Source organism: Cuculus canorus, chromosome 6 (genome assembly GCF_017976375.1).
Source record: "Cuculus canorus isolate bCucCan1 chromosome 6, bCucCan1.pri, whole genome shotgun sequence".
Taxonomy (NCBI): Eukaryota; Metazoa; Chordata; class Aves; order Cuculiformes; family Cuculidae; genus Cuculus; species Cuculus canorus.
Window position 1 is genome coordinate 4,334,819 of NC_071406.1, and position 22,537 is coordinate 4,357,355.

General features: G+C 40.2%; 1 protein-coding gene across 19 annotated transcripts in view; it reads left to right on the plus strand.

Moving 5' to 3' along the window:
* The window catches only part of GTDC1 (glycosyltransferase like domain containing 1), a 196,541-nt gene that overhangs the window by 88,833 nt on the left and 85,171 nt on the right, over positions 1-22,537 (plus strand). For 18 of the 19 annotated variants that reach the window (XR_008450325.1, XR_008450328.1, XR_008450330.1 and 15 more), the window contains 2 exons: positions 10,647-10,814; positions 14,823-14,996. The exons of the other annotated variant lie outside the window; for it this stretch is intronic. Coding sequence is in view for 15 of the 18 variants with exons in the window: in XM_054069461.1 (XP_053925436.1) it covers positions 10,647-10,814; positions 14,823-14,996 (342 nt within the window). In the remaining 3 variants the exon portion in view is untranslated. The remainder of the gene's footprint in view (positions 1-10,646; positions 10,815-14,822; positions 14,997-22,537) is intronic. 19 annotated transcript variants of the gene reach the window in all.

Sequence of the window (22,537 nt, forward strand, 5' to 3'; positions counted from 1 at the left end):
TCACTTCAGTTGGTCATTCAGCCATTTCGGTGTAATCGTTTGAATCTGGTAGCGAGTATGGGCTTTGCCGAGCTCAGAAATGAGCTGATAAGAAAGTCAGGTGGCTGAAAGTATCGTGTTCTACTCAGACTGACGTTTTTCTTTATTGATACACTTTTGAATGTTGGTCTACCTGCTTGTCCGCATGGTTTTGGTGCAGATCTGGTTGATAAATATTTCCGTGTAGGTAGAGCTTTTGTCCTCCAGTACCTACAAGTAAGTGGGGCTTTGTTGCAACCTTCTTTTTTTGTAATCTCAGTGACTGAGCATCACCTCTGCCTGCAAGAGATGCTAGAGTGGCAACAAGATATTGCAGTGGCCAAGCTCACTCAGGGCCAGTACACAGCTCAAATAGTCCTGTGTTAATATTTAAGGAATAGTTATTATATTTGATTTTGATCTAAATAGGCAAATCAGAGCGCTGCTACTCTTCTGGAGACTTCTGACTACTGTCTTGTGACATACTTTCCTTCTAATGTTGCTTTCTCCTTTAATTTATTACATAGATATAGGTATTAGATACACAGATCTGTCTCTATTAGATAGATAGAAATATTAGATATGCAGGTCTAGAGCCATACAGAATCACACAGAATCACAAGGTTGGAAAGGACCCATTGGATCATCGAGTCCATACGCGTCTCTTAAGCAATAAATAGTCTTATTTTAATTTCTTAGGGAACAAAACTGTTACGTTATCTTCTGCAAGTATAAATGTTGTACGTTTTACGCACCAGTGTGAGGCTATTACTTATAGGAAGAGAAAGAAGAAGATTGACACCACACAAAGTAGTGTTATAGTTGAACTACTGCATGGACACAGAACAGAAACATTTAAATTGTGGTTCTGATTTTCAGTTTACTGATCGTATTGAATAGTTTGCTCAGCTTGTATTACAGCAGGGAAGTTGTCTTTATGTCACAGCAACAGATATTGTAGATGAGTGAAGGGCGGCTGTGATAAACAAATATTTGAACTTTCCTTATATTTTTTGGTAATATTTGGTTAAACTACATTTTTTTTTAATCTATGTATATGAAGGAGTATGCACTTTGTGAATACATATTAAAGTCACTAAGTTATTCCTAATGTTCTGTAGTGCTGCCTACTCCTGACAAACATCTGATACGGATCATATGCCTCTAAAAAGAGAAGTTCCTCGAGCAAAATATCCTCATGAAAACAGGTTGGAGATACTCACATTCTCTCGCTCGCTCTCACTCGCATGTTACATTTTGGCACGTTGTAGGAGCAGGTAGCATATCTACTACCTGCTGTTGAAAGTGTTGAAGATACTGAATTATTTATTCCATCTTCTACACTATCCAAACTCATTTTGGGTAGTTTGACACATCTCGGTCTTCCATATGGATACTTCATGGTGACAGAGTTGCCAGCTGCTCAGGTTTTATGACAGTCTGAGTTTTTTCGAGGACTGTATTAGTTTTCTGGGAAGAATCCTGCTTTTCCTGAGGCCCACATTTGTAGGCGTGCTCATGCCTTGGGCTGGTGCTCTGGAGTGGGAGTTTTTTGGGAAAATTAGCTAAGAGCTTCCATTAAAGTATTTTTTTTTAAAGGTCTTGATGTTTATAGATCGTGTAAGATTAAATCATTGAAAATTAGAAAAATGTGAAATCCATTTGCTGAGAAAACTAAGTTCCTTTCAGTGATAATCTTTAAATTTGTAATAAACCAAATGTTTAGATGCCGAGGTGCATAAAGGAACATAGAAACCAGCCTGAAATACTTCGGAGGTCAGGATTCAGGGAGCACTTGAAATGTAGAACTAACCAGTCTGTTAAGAACCTGCTCGTTGTTGCTGTGATTATGCAAAGTGAGTGGGTCTTCTGTTTTAAAATATCATGTGTAAACCTGAAAACTGGGAGAAGACTTGAGTTTTAAGTTTGCCAAAATACAGGAAAATCAACCATTGTTTTATTTTGCCATTCGTTCATTCATTCATTCATTCAAACCTCTATTCATATAAATCTTTTTAAGAGAAACTGTTTTGGTGAGTCTGTGCTGCCCTGAGTTTGATTCCCCTTCAGTGATATAAATTCACTTGCAGTGAGGTCCATATATCAATGACATAGGTATGGTTTCTTCTGTGTTATCCTGGGTCTAAACTGACACCCGATGATGTGAAAAAGTAGTCCTCAAAGTCTATCTTTTAGATTTTCTACAGGACAGTAGTGGTGTTGTGTGTCGTTTTAGGACTTCTCCGTGTTGCTACAACCTCTTGGCTTATTGCCTTTTCCATGCCAGTCATTTGTGCTGGGCTGATGCTTGGGCTTGAACTTGCAGGTCTTTTCCAAACGTGATGATTCTGTGATTCATTTGATATGTTTGTAGTTAGGTAGGATACCAAATGAAATTAATTTTCAGGCCTAACCAATAAATAATATCATTTAAACGTTGCCTGATCGAGTAGAACATCACTTTTCCCCGTCTTTTTCTTTAAATAAATCTTTTCACCGTATGTCAGTATATTTATCCTTGGTGAATTGGTTGCCTTCAGACACTGTCCTTTCTTCTTACTTTCTTTTTCTTGCTCCATTACAGCCTATGTTTGAGTGGAGTTGGTCCATATGTCTCTCAGACCACCCAGCAATGGATACTTTTCACTAGTGGGTTTTTCTGTTTTGCTTATGTTCTGCTCTAATAAGATGCCTTTGATTCATGCTGACGGGGTGAAATCTGAGCGAGGAAGATGATGTGGATTCGTTTCTCCTTTCCCTCCATCACCACAGCTATAGCTGCTTGATCCCGACCTCTCCCTTTGCGGGAACAGAGAGGACGATGTAACCCATGGTGAACAATCTGGCCACAAAAGTAAAAATGTGCATCTGTCAGTAATTAATTGAAGCCAAATTTGATTACAAATCAAGGAAAAAAAATAGTACCACACTCTTGATAAAATTCAAGAAGCCTCGGTGCTGTTGCCTAAAAACCAAAGCAATCCAACAAAGTACTCTCCCCTCAAACTTCTAAACGTCTTATCCGTAAGAGAGTCTCTTTCAAGCTTGTTTCTTGATGTTAAATAGAAAAGTAGTTTTGATAAACTGTTTTCATATCTTTTTGGGTATCTTTTGTGTTAAAGGTCATAAAAAACAACGGTAAATGTTTAAAGCTAGTTCTTAACCAATTGTGTCAGTTTAGGATCTGTCCCCAAAACTGGATTTTAAGATATGATTGTATGTAAATATTCTGATCATTTGGTTGAAATAAAAATTGAGAGGGACAGGAAGGAATTGAGAGAGAACCCAAATAATATATGAATGAAATAATGCATTTATGTAACCTCTTGAATATTTTAAATGAGAGGGATTTGCTGTCATTCAGCTTCGACTCCATGCTTGTTTTGCTAGAAAGCATTGGTGGATTCCACAGGCGGAGATGGAAGGGTCTCAACAATTCTATCTACAGTCCTAAAAGAGGTCTGCAAATCTGAGTGGCATGAGCATGTCCGGAGAAGGGCACCGAACCTGGTGAAGGGGATGAAGAGAGGCCTTTGTGAGAGGCAGCTGAGAGGAACCAGAGTTGTTTAGCTTAGAGAAACGGAGGCTGAGGGGAAGCCTTATCCCTGTCTACAACAACCTGAAAGGAGGTGGGTATTGGTCTCTTCTACCAAGTGACTTGTGATAGGACAAGAGGAAATGGCCTCAAGCTGCACCAGGAAAGATTCAGATTAGATATCGGGAAGAATTTCTTCACCAAGAGGGTTCTCAGGCACTGGCAGAGACTGCCAGGGTGGGGGTGGAGTCCCCATCCCTTAAGGGATTTAAAAGATGGGTAGATGAGGTGCTCAGGGATATGGTTGAGTAGTGGGCAGGTACAGTTAGACTCAATGATCTCAGAGGTCTTTTCCAACCAAATGATTCTGTGAGGCACATAAAATCATAGAATCACTAGATTGGAAAAGACCACTGGGGTCATCAAGTCCAACCATTCCTATCAATCACTAAACCATGTCCCTGAGCACCTCATTCACCCGTCTTTTAAATACCTCCAGGGATGGTGACTCGACCCCCTCCCTGGGCAGCTGTTCCAGTGCCCAATGACTCTTACTGTGAAGAATTTTTTTCTGATATCCAGCCTGACCCTCCCCTGGCGGAGCTTGAGGCTATTGCCACTTGTCCTGTCCCCTGTCACTTGGGAGAAGAGCCCAGCTCCCTCCTCTCCACAACCTCCTTTCAGGTAGTTGTAGAGAGCAATAAGGTCTCCCCTCAGCCTCCTCTTCTCCAGGCTAAACAACCCCAGCTCTCTCAGCCGCTCCTCATAAGACTTGTTCTCCAGCCCCCTCACCAGCTTTGTTGCTCTTCTCTGGACACGCTCCAGAGCCTCAACATCCTTCTTGTGGTGAGGGGCCAGAATTGAACACAGGATTCGAGGTACGGCCTCACCAGTGCCGAGTCCAGGGGCAGAAAATGCAATGATGGGGCTCAAAATGCATCCCCCTTTTACTCCAGCTGTGTCACACAGCAGAGGTGGACACAGAGAGCTTTGTTTGAAGTAAGATTTATATGGAGAAGGGGAAAATCTATCTGATTTCTGGGCAGTGTAATCTCTGTGAAAACGTTAACGAGGGTCTGTCACAGTGGGAACATGTATTTCAACTATAGTCCAAAATAACATAGTATAAAATGCAGGAGAGAGAGTGTATTTTAAAATCAAAATATTACAAAGGGATTGGCAGTATGAGTTCAAGCAAGCTATTCATTTCTGCTGTATTTTAATATGCAAGACAACCCCCAAATCCAAAACTACTGAGCCAGTAGCAGGCATGAATATTTATCGCCGTGCGCTGTATGTACATATAGTAATTACAGCAAGAGGCAAAAAAATATTTTTCTTGACAATTAATATTTGTAAACGTTTATGAAAGTACATAACAAATAAATAAGACAAACACATGGCCTAATTAAGATGAAAGGCATGACAACCCTTGTGATTTGTTCTGAAAAATAAAGAACATTAAAATAGTAAGACTTAATTACTTCTGTAAACATTTCAAATTATGCTCTATCTAGAAAACTTTAATTTATGAGATGTATATTATAATATCTATATGCATTTTTGACATTTGTACATTCGATGTCAAAAAATTATTGTTAATTTATTATTTGTTATACTGTATGCTGTCATTTATTATCACTTATTAGTATTTATTGTTCAGAAATTTGGAGTCATCTATTGTTTAATGAAAAATGGAAAAGCATTTTATATCTGGTTGCAATTCGCATGTTCTTGGTGTGGTGATAAAAACACAACTTCTGCGAGTTGTGTGTAGCAGTAAACAAAAATAACTGGTTTGTTTAACATTCCGGACATTAATAATGCTATTTGATCTACAGTTCGCATTTGAAAAATAACTTAAAGGCAAATCTATGGACTTGTCTGAATTTCTGGGTTGAAATCGAGGAAACTGTATGATGGAGGAGCACAAGCTCTCAGGTTGGATCTTGTGAAGCTTGAAGACGTCATGGTCTTTGAAGCCCTCTCAAGGTGGATGTGTTTATAGTCGCACCTATTGCCTTTTCCTTGCTCTGTATTTCTCTGGTGCTTAAGGAGGCAGTGTAGCAGAGCACTGTTCGGTACTACTTATCCCAACTGTCTTTGCCTTCACCAGGAAGATGAGCTGCCCTTAATCTCATTGCAAGTCGTTCCCCTAAGCTCCTCTTATTTGCTGTGAAATTTTGGTTGGTTTCAGGTCAGCTGGAGGAAGTTTAGCCACCAGCAGAGACGTGTGACGGTCTTCTGTGTTTTACATTTATCGATGATGATTTGTTGGGTGGCAGTGCCCGTGTGGACTCTGGTGACACCCTGACTTTGCTCTGCTGAGTGCAAGAAACCCATGACCAGGATAAAAATGTATTTGGGGTAAAAACCTGAGGGTTTGAGACTCTGCTGTACGACATCAGGCCTGCCAGTTGAAATCTCAGGAAAAAGAAATATACTTATAGATACAGTATATTTTGGGGCTTGATGAGAACAAAGTGATTGATACCTTGTGAGAAGTATGGTGGGATTTGATGCCTCCAAGTGCTCAAAGGTTTAGCTTAGGTTGGTGCAAAACCACTTCTACCAGCTTCCCGACCTAGGGATGAATATCAGTTCAGTCAGGGCCATCTAATGAACAATCTTTTTTTTTTAGCACCTGTATTCCACTAAAAGTCTCCTATTTGTAGTGTTATGAAAATCTGAGTCCATTTTATCGCAGTGTGGCTCCTGGCAAACAAAGAGTGCTCGTAGCTCTTTTCTGGACTTCCAGGTCTACGATCATAAACTTATTTTACTGCAAATATAGTTGTTTTGCAGCAGAGGTCTATGGCCTTGGATTTTGTTTGCAGTGCAGGAGAATCCCTGTTGCTGCTGCAGGATCCTACGCTCCAGTATTCCTCCTTTTTCAGGGACAAATGGGTTAACCGTGCTGCAGGGCGAACAGTGGCCGTGGCCATCAGTCCTTTGTGCTTGGCAGAGCTTCTGCCAGACAGAAGGGATACTCTACTACAAATCCAGTGCTGTTTTAAATTCACTTTGTGCTGTAAACCTGGTGAATCGGAGAGTTCAACCTCCATATCCACAGATAGAGAAATATGCCCTGTGTGGTCTCCCAAGGGCAAGGCAAAATGTGGTTTTAGTTAAGTTGCATGGGAATTTAATTGAAAGATTTAGAGGAATGCCATAAAAGAGTAAATCATGGCTTCGTCACACAAAGATTTATAAAACAAAATAGATATAGTTTAGCACCTTTATTTTTGAAAGTTGATTGATATATATGGAAACCTCTATTAGTAATTTTGTCAACTGATAATTAAAAAAAAATAAATCCAAAGGCTTATCTGTTTTACGGATTTTTAGTCCTTTGGAGTAAAATAATGGGAAAGACAATAGCAAAGGTCAGAGTGTTCTCCTTACACATCGTGGCTCTGAACCTGTGAGCACGCTCAGCTTGCCTTCCGTGCATATTTGTATGAATTAAGCATATGCTTAGCTTAATTCACCTAAGTAGTTCCTCAGAAGTCAGAAGGACTATTAAGTGATTCAGATTAAGCACAAGCTTATTGTAAGACGGGAGCTTGTGTGGATGGGGGCCCTGAAATCTGGCCAGCCTCCAAGGCGGTGGTGCTACTGCATGCGTGATGGTCCTGCTCTATGCAAGAAGGTCATCTGTAAGACAGAAAAAATACTTGAGGGTATTTGGGAGAGGAGAGCTAGGGCATCGTGTTAGAAATGTGACCTTCAATGGGAGTTCTGCGACGATTCGCACAATATTGAAGGGTACTGTATGGATTATACGTAGCAGCATTGATAGGTCTAGATAAGAATATCGTAATAGCAGTTGAAATGTGGGTTTTTTTGTGAGATGATAAGTTAATGATGTAGCTGTTAATTTGAATTTAGCAGACGTTTTAAATATAGGTTTCTCTTACAGAGACAAAAGTTGCAATTTAAAGCTCTTTGGTGGTCTAAAAACAGCTTAATTCTCTAGTAGCATGGTAATAAGTACTAATCCAGCTTATACAGTGATTGTAGTATGTCATGTTTGTGAAAGATTGCCTAACTCTGCTTTCTCTGGGTTTTATGTTAATTTTTTTAAATTAAACATAAAACCTTATAACATCTTTATGCTGAGATAAACTGTTCAATTTAACTTGTGCTCAAGCAGCAGCTGTCAGGAATTATCATGTTTCGAGTGTTCTTGCCATCACCTTGTGTCTCTACCTCCCGGATACACTCCTTGGAATGATAAAGCTCACCTTGTTAGGATTTATTACTTAAATAACAACCCGAGGTAAAATGAAAGTTGATGTCACACGGAATGACAACTGACATATATTTATGTCACACGTTACATTATAATAAACTTTCCTTTCTTCCCCTTGTAATAGGTGTTAAGTGGAAATACACTCCAGCGTATCCTCCAGTGCCCTGCGTGAGTGCATTAGCCGCGTACGCGGCTGCTCTGTGGGCATGTTCGCGGGGACTCGTGCTGTCAGGTGTTATTTAAGCTTATAGTGCCGGAGAAATTGGTGATTGCTTGTAGTTAGCAGCTTTTACGCCAGTCAAGGAAAAAGTAGAAGAGCATCTCATGTTTGTTGGGTTAAAGTCTGTGAATGCTGCGAAGTAATGCAAGCAAATCAAGGAGGGTGTTTTCTGTTAATAGTATCACTTAAAAATGGTTTGTTTTTCTTGTGATAAGAAACGTAAGCAGTGTCATTTCAGGCTCTAAATCTGAATAATTTCAGATAGTAACCGCAACAGTTTTCTCTTGACACTGGTTTATTGATGAGCGGGGCAGTGATAAGTGATCTGCTTGTAAGTTGAGTCCTTATCACTTCCCATTTTCAGCAAAGAAAATTTGGGTCTACCTTTTGCAAGCTTTCCAAGTTTTCAGCCTTACTCGCCTTACTAGAAGGCAGCCTCCCACTCCTTCTAATGATGCTGTTGAATTCCTCAAGTTTGTCTAAGCCTATACTGCAAATATTTTTCCTTTCCTGTGGATATAACCATCTTTTGTTCATGCTCCTCTCCTAGTTATTCCTTTGTCCATCTGAGCACGTTCAGATATTTCAGAGCTACACAGTTTTGTCCAAGCTCAAATCTTGGATCTCATTTCCCGTCGTGCTCCCCGTTGCCCTTTTCTCTCCAGTCATCTTGTTAACCTTGGCACCTCCGCTGTCTTCTCTTTCCACTCTCGCTTTTGTGTTTTGCTCTGTGCTGCTTCCCATCTTTTCAATCGCAATGTGCCATCTCTTTTTCTTCCCCTCTCTTCATTCAAATGCAGCCAAGTTCATAGACGCTATCCTGCATCAATTCAGTTTTCTTCCTAACTCATGGCAGAAAGAGGTTTTCTGAAAAATCAGTGGAAAGAATAAACTATAATGCAATCCAGAAACAGGCAAAATTTTCCCAAGCAACAATTTCATCTCCTTTTTGTAATATTTGGGGTATGTTTTCTCTGGTTTGTAGTTTCCTTTGTCATTCTACTGCTAAACTCACAGCTGTCAGAGAGCAGGGGTATTGCATCGCCCACGGGAAGTTTTCCTGCCTGTGCTTTGTGTCTGGCACCCAGGTCGTTATGAGGTCCAGGGGTTATTACTCTTCGTGACAAATAAGCAATGACTTGCGTATAACTATTTTTTCCTCTTGATATGGCTCATAATAAACCCGAGCTCGTATCTTAATTGGCATTCTGTTTGACAGTCCCTTTAGAACGATCAAATATTTGATGAACAAGGCAATAACATTCATCTCTTACTTTCGTAAGCCTTTCAGATTAGCATTGACTCAGGTTGATGAAGACGGATACAGGATCTGTTCTCTAGGAAGTGTTTGCTCTGTAGATACAGATTATCTAAGAACGGCGTGTTAGCATAGATGATATTACGATATGTGTATGGCTATTTGGGGAAGTTCATGAGTTTTAAGGTTGACAACCAGGATCAGAAGTTTTTAATATTATTGGCAGTAATTTTGAACACGTTATCCATGTAAAAATAGGAAGAATAGGAATAAAATAGGATAAAAAGAATAGGAATAAAAATAGGAATATTAGGAAAGATTTCGAAAGAATTAAGCATTGCATAAATCAATTCTGAATCTGAACCACTCAAATAGTGGATAGCAAAAAACCCAAGATCAGAAACATGCTATGTTGAAAAGTAGTTTATTAAAGCTTAATGTTTTGTGCGCAGTAAATACTTGATCTCCATTTTTTGTTTTTGTCTCTTATGATGAGAAATGTCTATGGCTCTGCAGTTCTCTGTGTGTTCAGGAGTTCAGAATTCAGTTTCCTTGAATGCAGATTTAGCCAGGAGATGCTTTCATATCTTTGGCGAAATCAGGGAAATCTGCCGCTGGTTACAGTACTGTCACGACTTGATATTGCACATTTATATATATTCATTGTCTGATAGCCTGGTAAGTTATACGAGGCTAAGATAGCAGCTTGTTAGTGTTGTTTGTGTCTGATTTCTATAACTGAAGGACGTGTGCAGTGTTGTAGACGGCGGAATAGCAGGAGTGCTACAGCGATACTGGAGTGCAAGAGTGGAAACACCATTTCATTATAGAGGATAGCTAATAAAAATGTGAAAATAAAACAGAAAAAAAGAGTGAAAGAAAAAGAAAAACAGACCATGCTAGATAAGTGCACTGCATAAATCAAAAGGGTTTATGTCATAACATGAACATGTGCCATTCCTGCTCATATATTGAATTTCAGTAGTTGGTTGCATAAAGAAGTAAAGTGTAATGAAACTGGCAAGCAAGTATTCCCTAGTCAGCCTTATCTTTGTTCCATTTGTCCTTCAGATACAGCTTTTCTTGCCTTTTTCAATAAAATCCATCCAGCTTTTTTTATTTTGCATCTCTCTGTAACTGAGCTGGGAAGACCAATGAGATTCGGTGCTTTTCTAGTTGGGTTCTTAGCAGCTGCTTTTTAAGAGATCAAAACTTCGAATGCTGCTACATGGTATTAAGGCTTAGCTATTGATGTGTCCCTATAGGGGTTATGTTTTTCTTTGGGGGGGGGGAGAAGGGGAAGGGGTGACCCCTGCGAGCATGCTCACAGACAGTAAACACTGCTCTCCTTGTTTTCCAGGATCCTCTTTGCAAGCTCGGTGCTTAACCTGGCTGAACTCGTTGCCCTCCGCCCTGACCTTGGCAAATTGAAAAAGGTCCTCTACTTCCATGAGAACCAATTGATATATCCTGTCCAGAAATGCCAGGAACGGGATTTTCAGTATGGATACAACCAGATTCTTTCATGGTAGGTGTTTCTTGCACAGCTCTGTACGATTGAGAGCAGCCCTGTAGAGGAGGACTTGGGGGTTCTCATTGATGAGAAGCTCGACGTGAGCTGGCGATGAGCACTTGCAGCCCGAAAGGCCAGTGGAGTCCTGGGCTGCATCAAAAGAAGTGTGGCCAGCAGGGTGAGGGAGGGGATTCTGCCCCCTGACTCTGCTCTGGTGAGACCCCACCTGGAGTATTGTGTCTAGTTCTGGAATCCTCAACATGAAAAGGATATGGAGCTGTTGGAACAGGTCCAGAGGAGAGCTACGAAGATGATCAGAGGGCTCAGTGCCTCTGCTATGAGGACAGGCTGAGAGAGTTGGGGTTTTTCACCCTGGAGAAGAGAAGGCTCTGAGGACATCTTATAGTGACCTTCCAGTACCCGAAGGGAGCCTACGAGAAAGCTGGGGAGGGACTTTTTACGTGGGCATGGAGCGTCAGGATGAGGAGTAATGGCTATAAATTGGAGGGGGGAAGATTTAGACTAGCCATTAGGAAGAAATTCTTAACAGTGAAGGTGGTAGGGGACTGGCACAGGTTGTCCGGGGAAGTTGTGGATTCCCCTTCCCTGTTAGTGTTCAAGGCCAGGTTGGGTGGATCTTGAGCAGCCTAATCAAGTGGGAGGTGTCCCTGCCCATGGCAGGGGGTTGGATCTGGATGATCTTTAAGGTCTCTTCCAACCCAAACCACTCTGCGATTTAAGGTGTCCTTCTGTCTACAGCCTTGCAGCACCATAAGCCCGGGGAGTCCTCCTCCGTATAAATGATGACTCTTTAGCAAACTGAGGTACTAGCAGAGTCCTGAAGAGAGGATGATAGAAGTGCTGTGGCGGCAACAATCTACTGTATAAACTCATCTCAATTTATTGTATAGAGCCCACTGATGCTGTATGGGGCTACCGTGCTGTGCCCGTTAGTGGTGCAGATTTAGACCTGATAATGAGTGAGATGCTTCGTTTCACGGATGCTTTGCAAAACCGCAGCTCATCAGCTCTTGCTTGGCCATAGCTTTTACTGCATCCAACTGAAATTATATAGAGGGGTTTAGGGAAATAAACAGAAATTAAAATGTACTGCAACACTTTTCTTGTGAAGAGAGGGCAGTAAACAGACCAGATAAATCCTTATATTTCTTTCATCTAGTATTCAGAAATTGTGCAGTGCTAAAAAACCCAGACGTTTTAAAGGCTACGGTCCTTTATTGTTGCTAAAAACAAATGTATTTCTTGAATCTGAGTTAATGAAAGAAGTTAATAACAGCAGCACTGAAAAGCTTTGTGGTTAGGCACTGTACAGACCTGAGTGAAACAGCAAAGCTCAGTTGTTTTGAACTGAAATAAATTAATTTCCATGATCTTTCTCATGTCTCTGTTAATAGGAGAATTATTAGGAATAGGGATTGGGCATTTTAAGGTGCAAGTTAAATTTTTGCATCTTTTATATCAAGTAAGCCAGCTGATATTGAAATAATGACCTGTGTATACTCTGACCATTCTGTAGCTGCTTCTGGCACTGCATTTGCAATGTTTCACTTACTGGGCAGTAAAGATGGGAAAATATAGTGAAAGATGTTTTGAAGGGAGGAGCCTTTTTCAGATTTTATAACAGAAAGATGTAGGTTTTGGCACTGGGCAAGGAATATTTTTTGTAAATATATTTTTCTTTACTACGGCAGTTATTTTTCACACATCTGTTGTAAGCTGATGTATGTTTATTCTCAAAATAGGCATTTTTAAGATAATAAAAGTATCTTCTTATATTAGGGGAAAAACAGACTTCTGTGGATGCTCCGTTCTGTTTCCTTCAGCCTCCAATAGCTTTTCCATGTAATGATATAATATTCATCTTCTTTTCTAGTTGCTGCAGAAACCCCAGCAGATAGAAACCTCCTCTTTACTTGTTGTGACTACCTAGTGGTCATCTTCATTACATGGTTTAGCCTTCATGACATGGTTTAGTAGGCGTGGAGGTGTTAGGCTGGTGGTCGGATTTTATATTCTTTAAGGTCTTTTTCAGTCTTGATGGTGCTATGGTTCTACGATCTGCCCAGAAATGCCGTCTTCCTATCTTCCAAATCTGTTAGAGATTTTGGGAATGTAAAAATGTGTCTTTCCTCTTTTGGATAGAGGTTTTGGAGATGATTGAAACTGGAGTACCTTCAGTCTTCATGTTGGTGCTCTGAATCCTTAAGAAATAGAATTTTTTTTCCTCCCTAATGGTTCTAAAGGGTTTATGTAAGAAAATCGTATTTTTCAGTGATGGCTGAAATTCCTTTTAGCTGCTCAGGCAGTGAGGGTGACAGGATATTTCTAATTTGCCATTGTTAAGCAGATCCTCTAGGAGAAAGTTGGGCAGATAAAGACTTCATGCCCAGAAGAAGAAGAGATGACACTGTCGGAACCTTTCCTACACATCAGAGATCAGCAAAGAAACATGCTGCGTTCCTATATTGTTTCATGTCATCTGTAACTCAGTGCAGAAAAGGTGACTGGGTCATTTGTATGAAAGTGAGGAGACCAACAGGTTAAAAACCATAGGTAGGGGAGAGAGTGGGATTCCAGAAAGCATTTCAGCTCCCGCAGCCTGCTTGAAAAGGATAATTTCTCTCTCTAATGCTGAGGTTTTTTGCTTTTCCTGCTGACTCCTGCTGCTTTGGTGAGCAGTGTCAGTTCTCTTTCTTGACCAGACAGCACTGAGCTGCAGTGAGGATGAATGACAGCCTCTCACCTCAAATATACTTTTCCTCAGCCCGGTGACTTATGAACGTGTGTCCTCAGTGTGTCTTATGACCCATAGGTCTGCATTACAATATAAAACATACTGAGAAAACCAACTGCCCATAAAGCAGTTCTTCCCTCTGCGTTTGCCAGCTTAGTTAAAATTGTGTCAGCACTTCCAGGATAAACTTCCAGATATTTCGAGTTTTCCAATAGCTTCTCCCTTTCTCCAGGCAGACTCTCAGTGGAGAAGTAATACTTACGTCATTCTCTAACTAAATCTTAAAATTATTGATCGAGTTGACTTTAAAACACAGCAGTAAAGAACAAAACACTGCGTTGATATGCCATTTTTTTTTTTTCAAACATCTTTTTTTGGTACCGTGTGCTATGGATCCACATATTTAGTGAATATAGTTGTCATCAGGATTATTTACCCTTAGGTTAGAATAACATTCTATTTCTCTGGTGTTCTGCTACCTGACACATATGGTCATTTGAAGGTTTAGCCTTCATGACGTGGTTTAGTAGGCATGGTTGGTGTTAACCAAAGGTAAGTTGTTCTTTGGTGCAAAAGTTTATTTCTAAGGAATTGTCAAGTTCTTCCAAATTTACTTGTATAAAACTCTTATTTGAGGGGTAATGGTTTTAAGCTGAAAGCTGGGAAATTTAGATTAGATATTAGAAAGATTTCTTTTTTTTAGCTGTGAGGGTGGTGAGACAGGTTAAATCATGGCTGCCCCATCCCTGGAGGTGTTCAAGGCCAAGTTGGATGGAGTTTTGAGCAACCTGCTCCAGTGGGAGGTGTCCCTGCCCATGGCAGGGGGTTGGAACTGGGTGTTCTGTAAGGTCCCTTCCAACCCAAACTGTTCCATGGTTACAGCAGGCCTTATCTTTTTATAATGCTTTTAAGAGGTTGTAGCAGTAATATTATTCTTACCACTTCATGAACAAAAAGTGATCCACAGATAGAATATGATCTGCTCCTTTAGATTAATAATGGTAATTTATTGCTTAATTAAAAAAATCTTTAAAATATTTCAAAGAGTGAATAGAGAGAAATCAAGGTTCATATTTGAATTAAGGTTCATATGCTGCTCCTAATTAAGGTTCATATGCTACTCCTAATTCACGTGGAAAGGCTGATGTTAATTAGCATTCTGTTTATACATTTTGTTTGTTTATGAGAACATGTATCCTATTCCATTGCATTTGAAAGAATTCTGTTCCCTAATGCAGACATTCATTAATCGTAACCATTTTTTACAGTTTGGTGGCTGATATGGTGGTGTTCAACTCTGCTTTTAATATGGAATCGTTTCTTACATCAATCGGAAAATTTATGAAGCTGATTCCTGACCACAGACCTAAGGATTTGGAAAAAATAATCAGACCGAAGTGCCAAGTTCTTTATTTTCCAGTCAGGTTTCCTGATGTGAGCAGGTCAGTACATTTTCCACGTCATAAATTGCCTCTAGCCTGTCAAAACTCTCTATTTATTGTGACGTTCTAACTAATCAGCTAAAGCATCATTAATGAAAGAGTTTGATAATATGCAAAATCCCCTAATTGATAAATGTATTTCAATAATCAGAGGCTACTCAGGCAGCGTCTGATCTGCCAAGCCTGTCCTTAGCGCGTGTGCTGCAAACTTGAACTGTTGAGGATGAGTGATTTCCCACTTGTTCTAGTGATTTCCCACTTGTTTTTGTCTTTAAGCAGTTGTCTGCTCCTCAGCTCTGTATATATTTGTGCAGGGGAGGTCAAGGAGGAGAAAGAAATTCTAGAGAACAGTAAAATTGATAAGCCTGTAGTCAAGAAGCTATATTTCCCTTGCTGTGTTGCAGTGGGATTTTATTCCCTCCTCCCTCCCCTACCTCTTCATTTATTGCTTTCCAGGTAGACAAAAATCATCCCAGAAACAGGGAGCAGACTTGCAGATGTTGGCATTAGCTGCAGTAGTAGTTGTTCTTCAGTCTTCCTCGGTTACTATGAAGGACGTTTTTTATTACCCTCGTTTCAGAGCCCGTCTTGAAATTAGTGGTGGGTTATGTGGCTCAAAGGGAACATTCGCTCGATCCTTTTCACTTTTGATTAAACCTGGCACAATTGTTTTTCCTGTTATAAGGGACTCTCCTCCCACCGAACAGGAACTTTGCTTCAATGGGACCAGCACTAAATAGAGTATGATTCTGCAATTTGATTATACTCTTAAAACCAACACAATGCTGGGTATATTTTTTTGCTGAAATAAAGATGGAAAGCACCATAATGACTCTGCAAGCAGAGTCCGGCTTTCAATCTGATAATAAGTTCTGGCCATGCTTGAGATCTTTGTCCCTGACCAGCGTGTACTTGCAGTTATTCCAAAGGCTAAATATACATTTGTGGTAGTTTAGGGTAGAACGATTTTTTAGTACTGGAGCTGAGGTTGTGCACTCTATTGATGTTCACGCTGCGTGGTTTGCATTTCCATAATTTGGAAAACTTTATATTCTAAATCCTGATGTAAATAATTTAGAAATCAGCATTTAAAGTCTTTAAACATGTATTTTTGGCAAGTGGGTTAAAATCCTCCGATGTTCTTAGTGACTTGGCACAGCAGTGGAGATCAGTACCTATTTATCCTTGAGAATGTATTATTGCTTAACAGAGACCATGTTTTTCAAGAGCAAGGGAATGCTGTGGATGTTTAGCATATTTGATTTTGAGCCATTTTCAAAGGGTCTCGTGGTTTTTGGCATACTTTGGGAAGACACGCTGCCCAAGGTTAGTTTTGGAAATGAAGTTGTGATAACCCTGCCTCACCCATTAAATCACCTCTCTTGGATTTTTCAGCCCTGGCAGGTGGGGCCAAAGTAGTCTGAAGTCATACAGACGGTGGTCATTTGTGCAGAGCAGGTGGTGATTAGGTGGGTAAAATCAGTAGGGTGGTACCCAAGCTGGTAAAGGGAGAAGATCCCATCTTACTGACCGCTCTTCTAGCGTCCTACTCTTGTGTTAAATCTCATTTTACAAAGCAGGACGCCTTTCACATTTTCATTGTGGTTGTTGCACTTGAAATTGCGTTGAAAAGGTATTTACAGCAGTGATGGGCAAAATTAAGATGGTCACAAAAAACCTCTGTAACTGCACAGCTTTCTTAGAGGAGTAATTGGAAACACAGATTAATAATGAATTGAGAACATTCCTGAAGAGAAGGACTTTGGGGTGGATGAGAAGCTCAACACGAGCTGATAAGGTGCGTTTGCAGCCCATAAAACCAACTGTATCCTGGGATGCATTAAAAGAACTGTGACCTGTAGGTCACGGAGTGGTGATTGTTCCTCTCTACTCTGCTCTTGTGAGGACCTCCCCCCTCCAAGATGTCCTGCGTTCAGTTCTGGAGTCCTCTGCGCAGGAAGGACATGGGTCTGTTGGAGCAAGTCCAGAGGAGGCTGGGAAGATAATCAGAGGGCTGGAGCACCTCCTGTATGAGGACGGGCTGAGAAAGTCTGGAGAAGAGAAGGCTCCAAGGACACCACAGAGCAGCTTCTGATACTTGAAGGGGGCTCCAGTAGAGCTAGGGAAGGGCTCTTGATCAGGGAGTGCAGGAATAGGATGAGGGGGAATGATTTTAAGCTGAAAGAGGGGAGATTGAGATAAGATTTTAGGAAGAAGTGTTTTCCTGTGGGGCTAGTGAGGCTCTGGCCCAGGTTGCCCAGAGCAGTGGGGGCTGCCCCATCCCTGGAGGGGTTCCAGGCCAGGTTGGATGGGGCTTGGAGCCCCTGAGCCAGTGGGAGGTGTCCCTGCCCATGGCAGGGGGGGTGGAATTGGATGCGCTTTTATGTCCTTTCCAACCCATGCAATTCTATTAATCCATTATATCAGCTCTATTATTTTTAATATACATTTTATTCAACAACTAACGCTGGTTATAAATTCTAGGTTTGGTTGGTTTTTTTTTTTAAAGCCCAATATCATCACAGGGGGAAAAAAGCATAAGAAAGGACTGTTGCTGCATAACTCTGAAGTTCTTTGGGTTTTACCTTCGGCTGCAGCCAATATAGTTACTCTTTCTTTTCAAGTTAATGTTTTAAGTTGAACGCACTTGTGGCAACTGAATGCTGTTTTTTAATTTTGAGTGTATTACTATAGTGGCTGAATGGAGACTGAGGAGAAAAAGGTTAAGAAAAATTGTGGCCAAGCTAAAATTTATAAAGCAAGCTCTTAGCCCAGAGTGTTTTTCAAGTTATTTTCAAATGGTAATTTGCTTTATCCAAACCAAACTCATACAGTGTAAGTAAGTGATTATTTGCATGACTGACAATCATTTCAGTGCCTGCAGTCTTTTTAAAATGCATAATTTTACTGAGATGTTGGGAAAATATTTAAAAATTCTGAAGGCAAAATAACCGGGGTGATTTTTTATTTTTTTTTTTTTAATTTTATTTTTTTACTTTGACCTCTTTTATTTTGCGTCTGAATGTCTTGGGGTGTGTTTGCGTCTGAAATGTAATCTTCGTTTGGATTTGGGAGAGGTGATCTAAGAAATGGCTCTCACGCATGTGATGGTGATCTTTTAAAGATTATTTTAGATTAATATCGCAATTGTAGGACAAAATAAAATATATCTGGCCCTTGATCAAACCCAGTGTAATAAAGCAGCATGTCACACGAGTTAATCCTGTAACGTACATGCCTTTTAATGTAATTACTGTAGATGATGGGTACACAAACCAGCACAAGCAGGATGGTAAATGATCGCTTAAGAGTGAAGGTATAATGATGAAGGATACTCTAGGAAATACTTGTGTATACTATTAGAGGTACCGTTATACATATGTGTAATGAGTATTTATGTAATTCAGATGGGTACCTAATCAGTGCTTTTCTACTTTTGAGAGGAAGTTATTGATGCCTTTTTAAAAAGAGTCGTCTTTTTAATAAATATTTGTCATAAAGGCATGTATTGGCATTCCCAGAGCAAGCAAACAGACTGGTTCTTATCTGACAATGAGAAGAGATAAAAAAGGATTTGAGGATTTAGTAGAAAAAGAAATTTACGGACCTAATCCTCCTGTTTTCTGGTTCGGACAATGACTAGCTTCCATATAGCATCCTGTGGTGCCACAGCTCCTCCGTTTATACTCATTCGTCATCATTTGTTACTTGGAATTCTCCTCTTCATACATTCTGATGAAGGGGCGTTGCAATTAGATGATCTTTAATGTCCTTTCCAACCCAAACTAGTCTATGACTCTACGATTCTAAGTATATTATATAGAAATACATCTCGGAGTCCATCTAAGCTTGGAGACAATTAAAACTCCGAGTTAGGGCTGTCACTTCATAGTGCCATGGGTATTGCAAGGGATGTAGAACAGTAGCTGATCTTATATTCTGTACGTGCTGTGTACCAGACTCTCTTTTTACAACCCAGTGAATTATATGCATTGTGATTCACCCTTACATTGTCATCGGCTAAATTTCAATTTATTTTCTGTTGTAATGTAAATAAATTCCTAAAAGTTTTTTTTTTTTCTCTACAATCAATAGTCTATTCTGATATAATCTGTTTTCATTTTTGCACTGCAAAACTATAGTCCAGGAAGAAAATCCACTTTCTACTGATGTTGCCTGTGGTACTCGCATCTCCGTATTCCAGCAAGCCCTGCAGGAACACCTCTGGAAGGTCTTAGGTGCCCCTGCATCCATACTGTCCGTAGCAGTTGGCAAAGCGGGGTCAAATTAGGTGCTCCTTGGAATTAATTTCAATGAAAATTGTAATGTAGACTTTGGTTATTATTGCTATTCCTCTGACTTTAGTATATCTTTCTTGTTATCACGATATGGTGGAAAAGGAAGATGTTTTTATAAGCAAAAATGAAGTAACGTTCCTAAGAGCTCAAAATGCACATTGGACTAAGGTGGAATAATATAAAAGAAACATGAGAGGATGAGGATCACAGCAGAAAATGAAAATAGCTTAAAATTTAAGTGGAACTTGTCAGTGAATATCTTGTGCCGTGTTATACATTTTGAAGTCGAATTAAAGCTTTTAGAGTGTTGTTTCTTCGTTTGCTTTCGTAACTTAGTACAGCTAACAGGACAGTTTTGCTTTCATATTTTTTTAGTTATAGTGTAAGAGAGGCAGAATTTGTCGGTTTGGAGAGTACTTAAGGGCCAGTCAGGGGAGTTTCTGACTGAAGCAGAAGTTTTTAAAGGACATTGAGAGTAGCTGCTATACAGAAACATATAGAGGAGCGTGTATGACTTGCACCAGCCTTGCAGAGCTGAACTTCAGGCCTCTGTTTCGATAACCAAGAGGCTCCTCTTTCCCTTGTAATCTTAACCCTATGCAATAATTTTGCATTAAAAAAATACAGATGTCAACAAGCAGGAAGAGACTTGAATCCACAAGAGCCCAAAGCTATAGATGGGCACTGGGGACACATCTGTGTTGCACACAACGATGCTTTGGAGCGGCACCCAAGTGAGCTGTAGTGAACTTTCTTGCGTATGGGAAGCAGTATACCTTGGAAGAGCATTTTTTGGCTAATTAGCCTTCCAGTGAAATAGCATCTATTAGCTTAGGTGGAGGAGTATGCTAATGATAGTGATCTGGTACTGAGGCTTGCTACCGCCTTTGGTGGTGGCTCAGGCGTCTCCGTGGTGCACCATGCTCTCCGGTAGGCATAGCCTCCCTGCCACCAGGGTTTATGGGTAGTTAGCATAATTAGAAAATGCCAATAGACTGCTCCTACCTTGGGGCTTGCTGCTGAAGAACTGGGTGATGGAAATTACTCTCCTGAATGGCTTTCCTCCTCACCTGCTGCAAGCAGGTTTTGAGGGTTGGCGTTGGCGCGCTAGGAGTCGTGCAACAAGCACAAGGGAAGCTCTCAAGATCTGGGACACAGCACCTATTGTGAGTAAAGTGCGGTACTGGCTTAAAAGGGGAATGAAACAGAGTTTGTCAGTTCTGGAGCCTTTGGCAGTGGGTTGGTTACCTTCCACATCTCTGGGATAAGTGCTAACTCCAGGTAGCTGCACCTGCAGCAGGGAACTGCGTGGTTGAATGGAGGGTTCCTCAAGCATCCGTATTCGTGACGCTTTCTTACATGTTGCTTCATCACATGTTGCTTCCTCCAAACATGCGCTGTGTGCTGTTAAGGAGGTTGGGGAATGATGCAGGGGTTTCCATTCTCACTCTGGATTGCGGAGGAGTACCTATCGCTCCAGCCCAGTCTTCTGGGCAGAACATGCTGGTTTTATCCCCAAAATATTTATCCCCAGAACTCTCCAGCAGCAGCAGACTGAGCGTGCCCTGCTAGAGAAGGGCCTGGCTGAACTGTCTGCTGGGATGTATACATTTTGCAAAATTTTGTAAAAAGTAGTTTCTTTTTATCTATTCAGAGGCAAGAATTGTTTTACTGATTCTCTTTTATCTGTCATATAGCTATTCCACTAAACTCTATCATAATAACCATTTAGTCTCACAATAGCTCTCAAGGATACTTAAGCAGAATTCTCTGTGCAACCTAGTTTTTTATTATGTTGGGTACTGCTCATGTTGCATACAACACATTCCCATAAAACTTGCATTTTGTATTTAAAGAGAAATTTCTCTGGAGAGTTAAGGTCTTGTAAAACATTCTTGTTCTACAGCATGAACGAATTATTATACTCTGGGGCATTAAAAGTGAAGTGTACTGAAGAAAAGAATTTTTTCATTAAAATGCAGTTTATATTGATAAAACAGATTACTAGCATTTGATGAAATGTGAAACTTGGATCTACCCATATCGCTAAATCGCCAGTAGGTTTATTTTGGCAAGAAGAATAGAATGTAATGTATATCAGGACCAATCATTATACAGTACCTGTTAGTTTTGTATTAGATTAAATTGTCTTTCACTAAAGTACTTGGAAAAAAAACCCTACTATATCTGTATCTTGAAGTAGCAGAATGTGGTAACCAAGAATATTAGAAAATAAAAGCTGTCGTGTTATCAGTTTTGGCACAGTCATTTATCAATCAGTATTTTAAACATTGACAAGTGGTAATTTAATAGGGAATGACCCTGTTGGCAGGAAGTTCTAATGACAGATGATGCAAACTCATTTATCACTATGGGGCTGTGCTGGCTTCTTACCTTTCTCAGTATCACAGCTCATATTTTCCAAGTCTGGGATGTGAGAAGCCACAAAGGGCAAAACCTGTGGCACGGAGCCTATAACCACTCCCATCTAATCTGATTAACCCCTTAGCTGCGAATTTCTCTGCAGTATAGCTGGTGAGATCTAAAAGTTCTCCTACTGATTTGAACAGCATTTGATTTTTTAAGCAGGATTTGCTGTAATTCTTGTAAGCACTTCCCATAGTCAGTATGTTAGAAATGTTCAAGTCATACCCCTTTGAATACAAAGGTGAGACATGCTGCTACTTGGCTTTCAAAGCTGAGCCATATTCTAATAATTAATAGCACATTTCATTAGCAGGCATTAAAAATATTATATGCGGTGCCCTATACAATGGGCAGCTATTATTATTATTATCATTACTACTCGAGAAGGAAATTGATGCATTCAGAGTTAATTGATTCGTGCATATTCATGTGGGAAGTCAGTGGTAGAGTCACGACTGGACTGGATTATTATGCACTTCCACGCATAATAATTTCTCTGCAACTCTGCAAAGAGAACAAACTACCTTTCTGTAATAAGTGTGGGCATTTGAAGTTGAGGGATGAGAGGAGATGAAAATAACACCTTCAACAGCACCCGTTATGGATGGCGCTTTTAATTCTTCTGAGAATAGTCCATCTGTAATACAGTAATTCAGCTATATTTACTTGGAATTGAAACAATCATATATTTTCACTTTAATTTCCACAACAGCAAAAGTTTTCTTCCTTTTGATATGATTTTTTGTTACCTTTTTTAAAGCATAATAAATGCAAGCCCTGCTTTGGGCTTTATCTACCTTCTTATCTTGGTTGTTC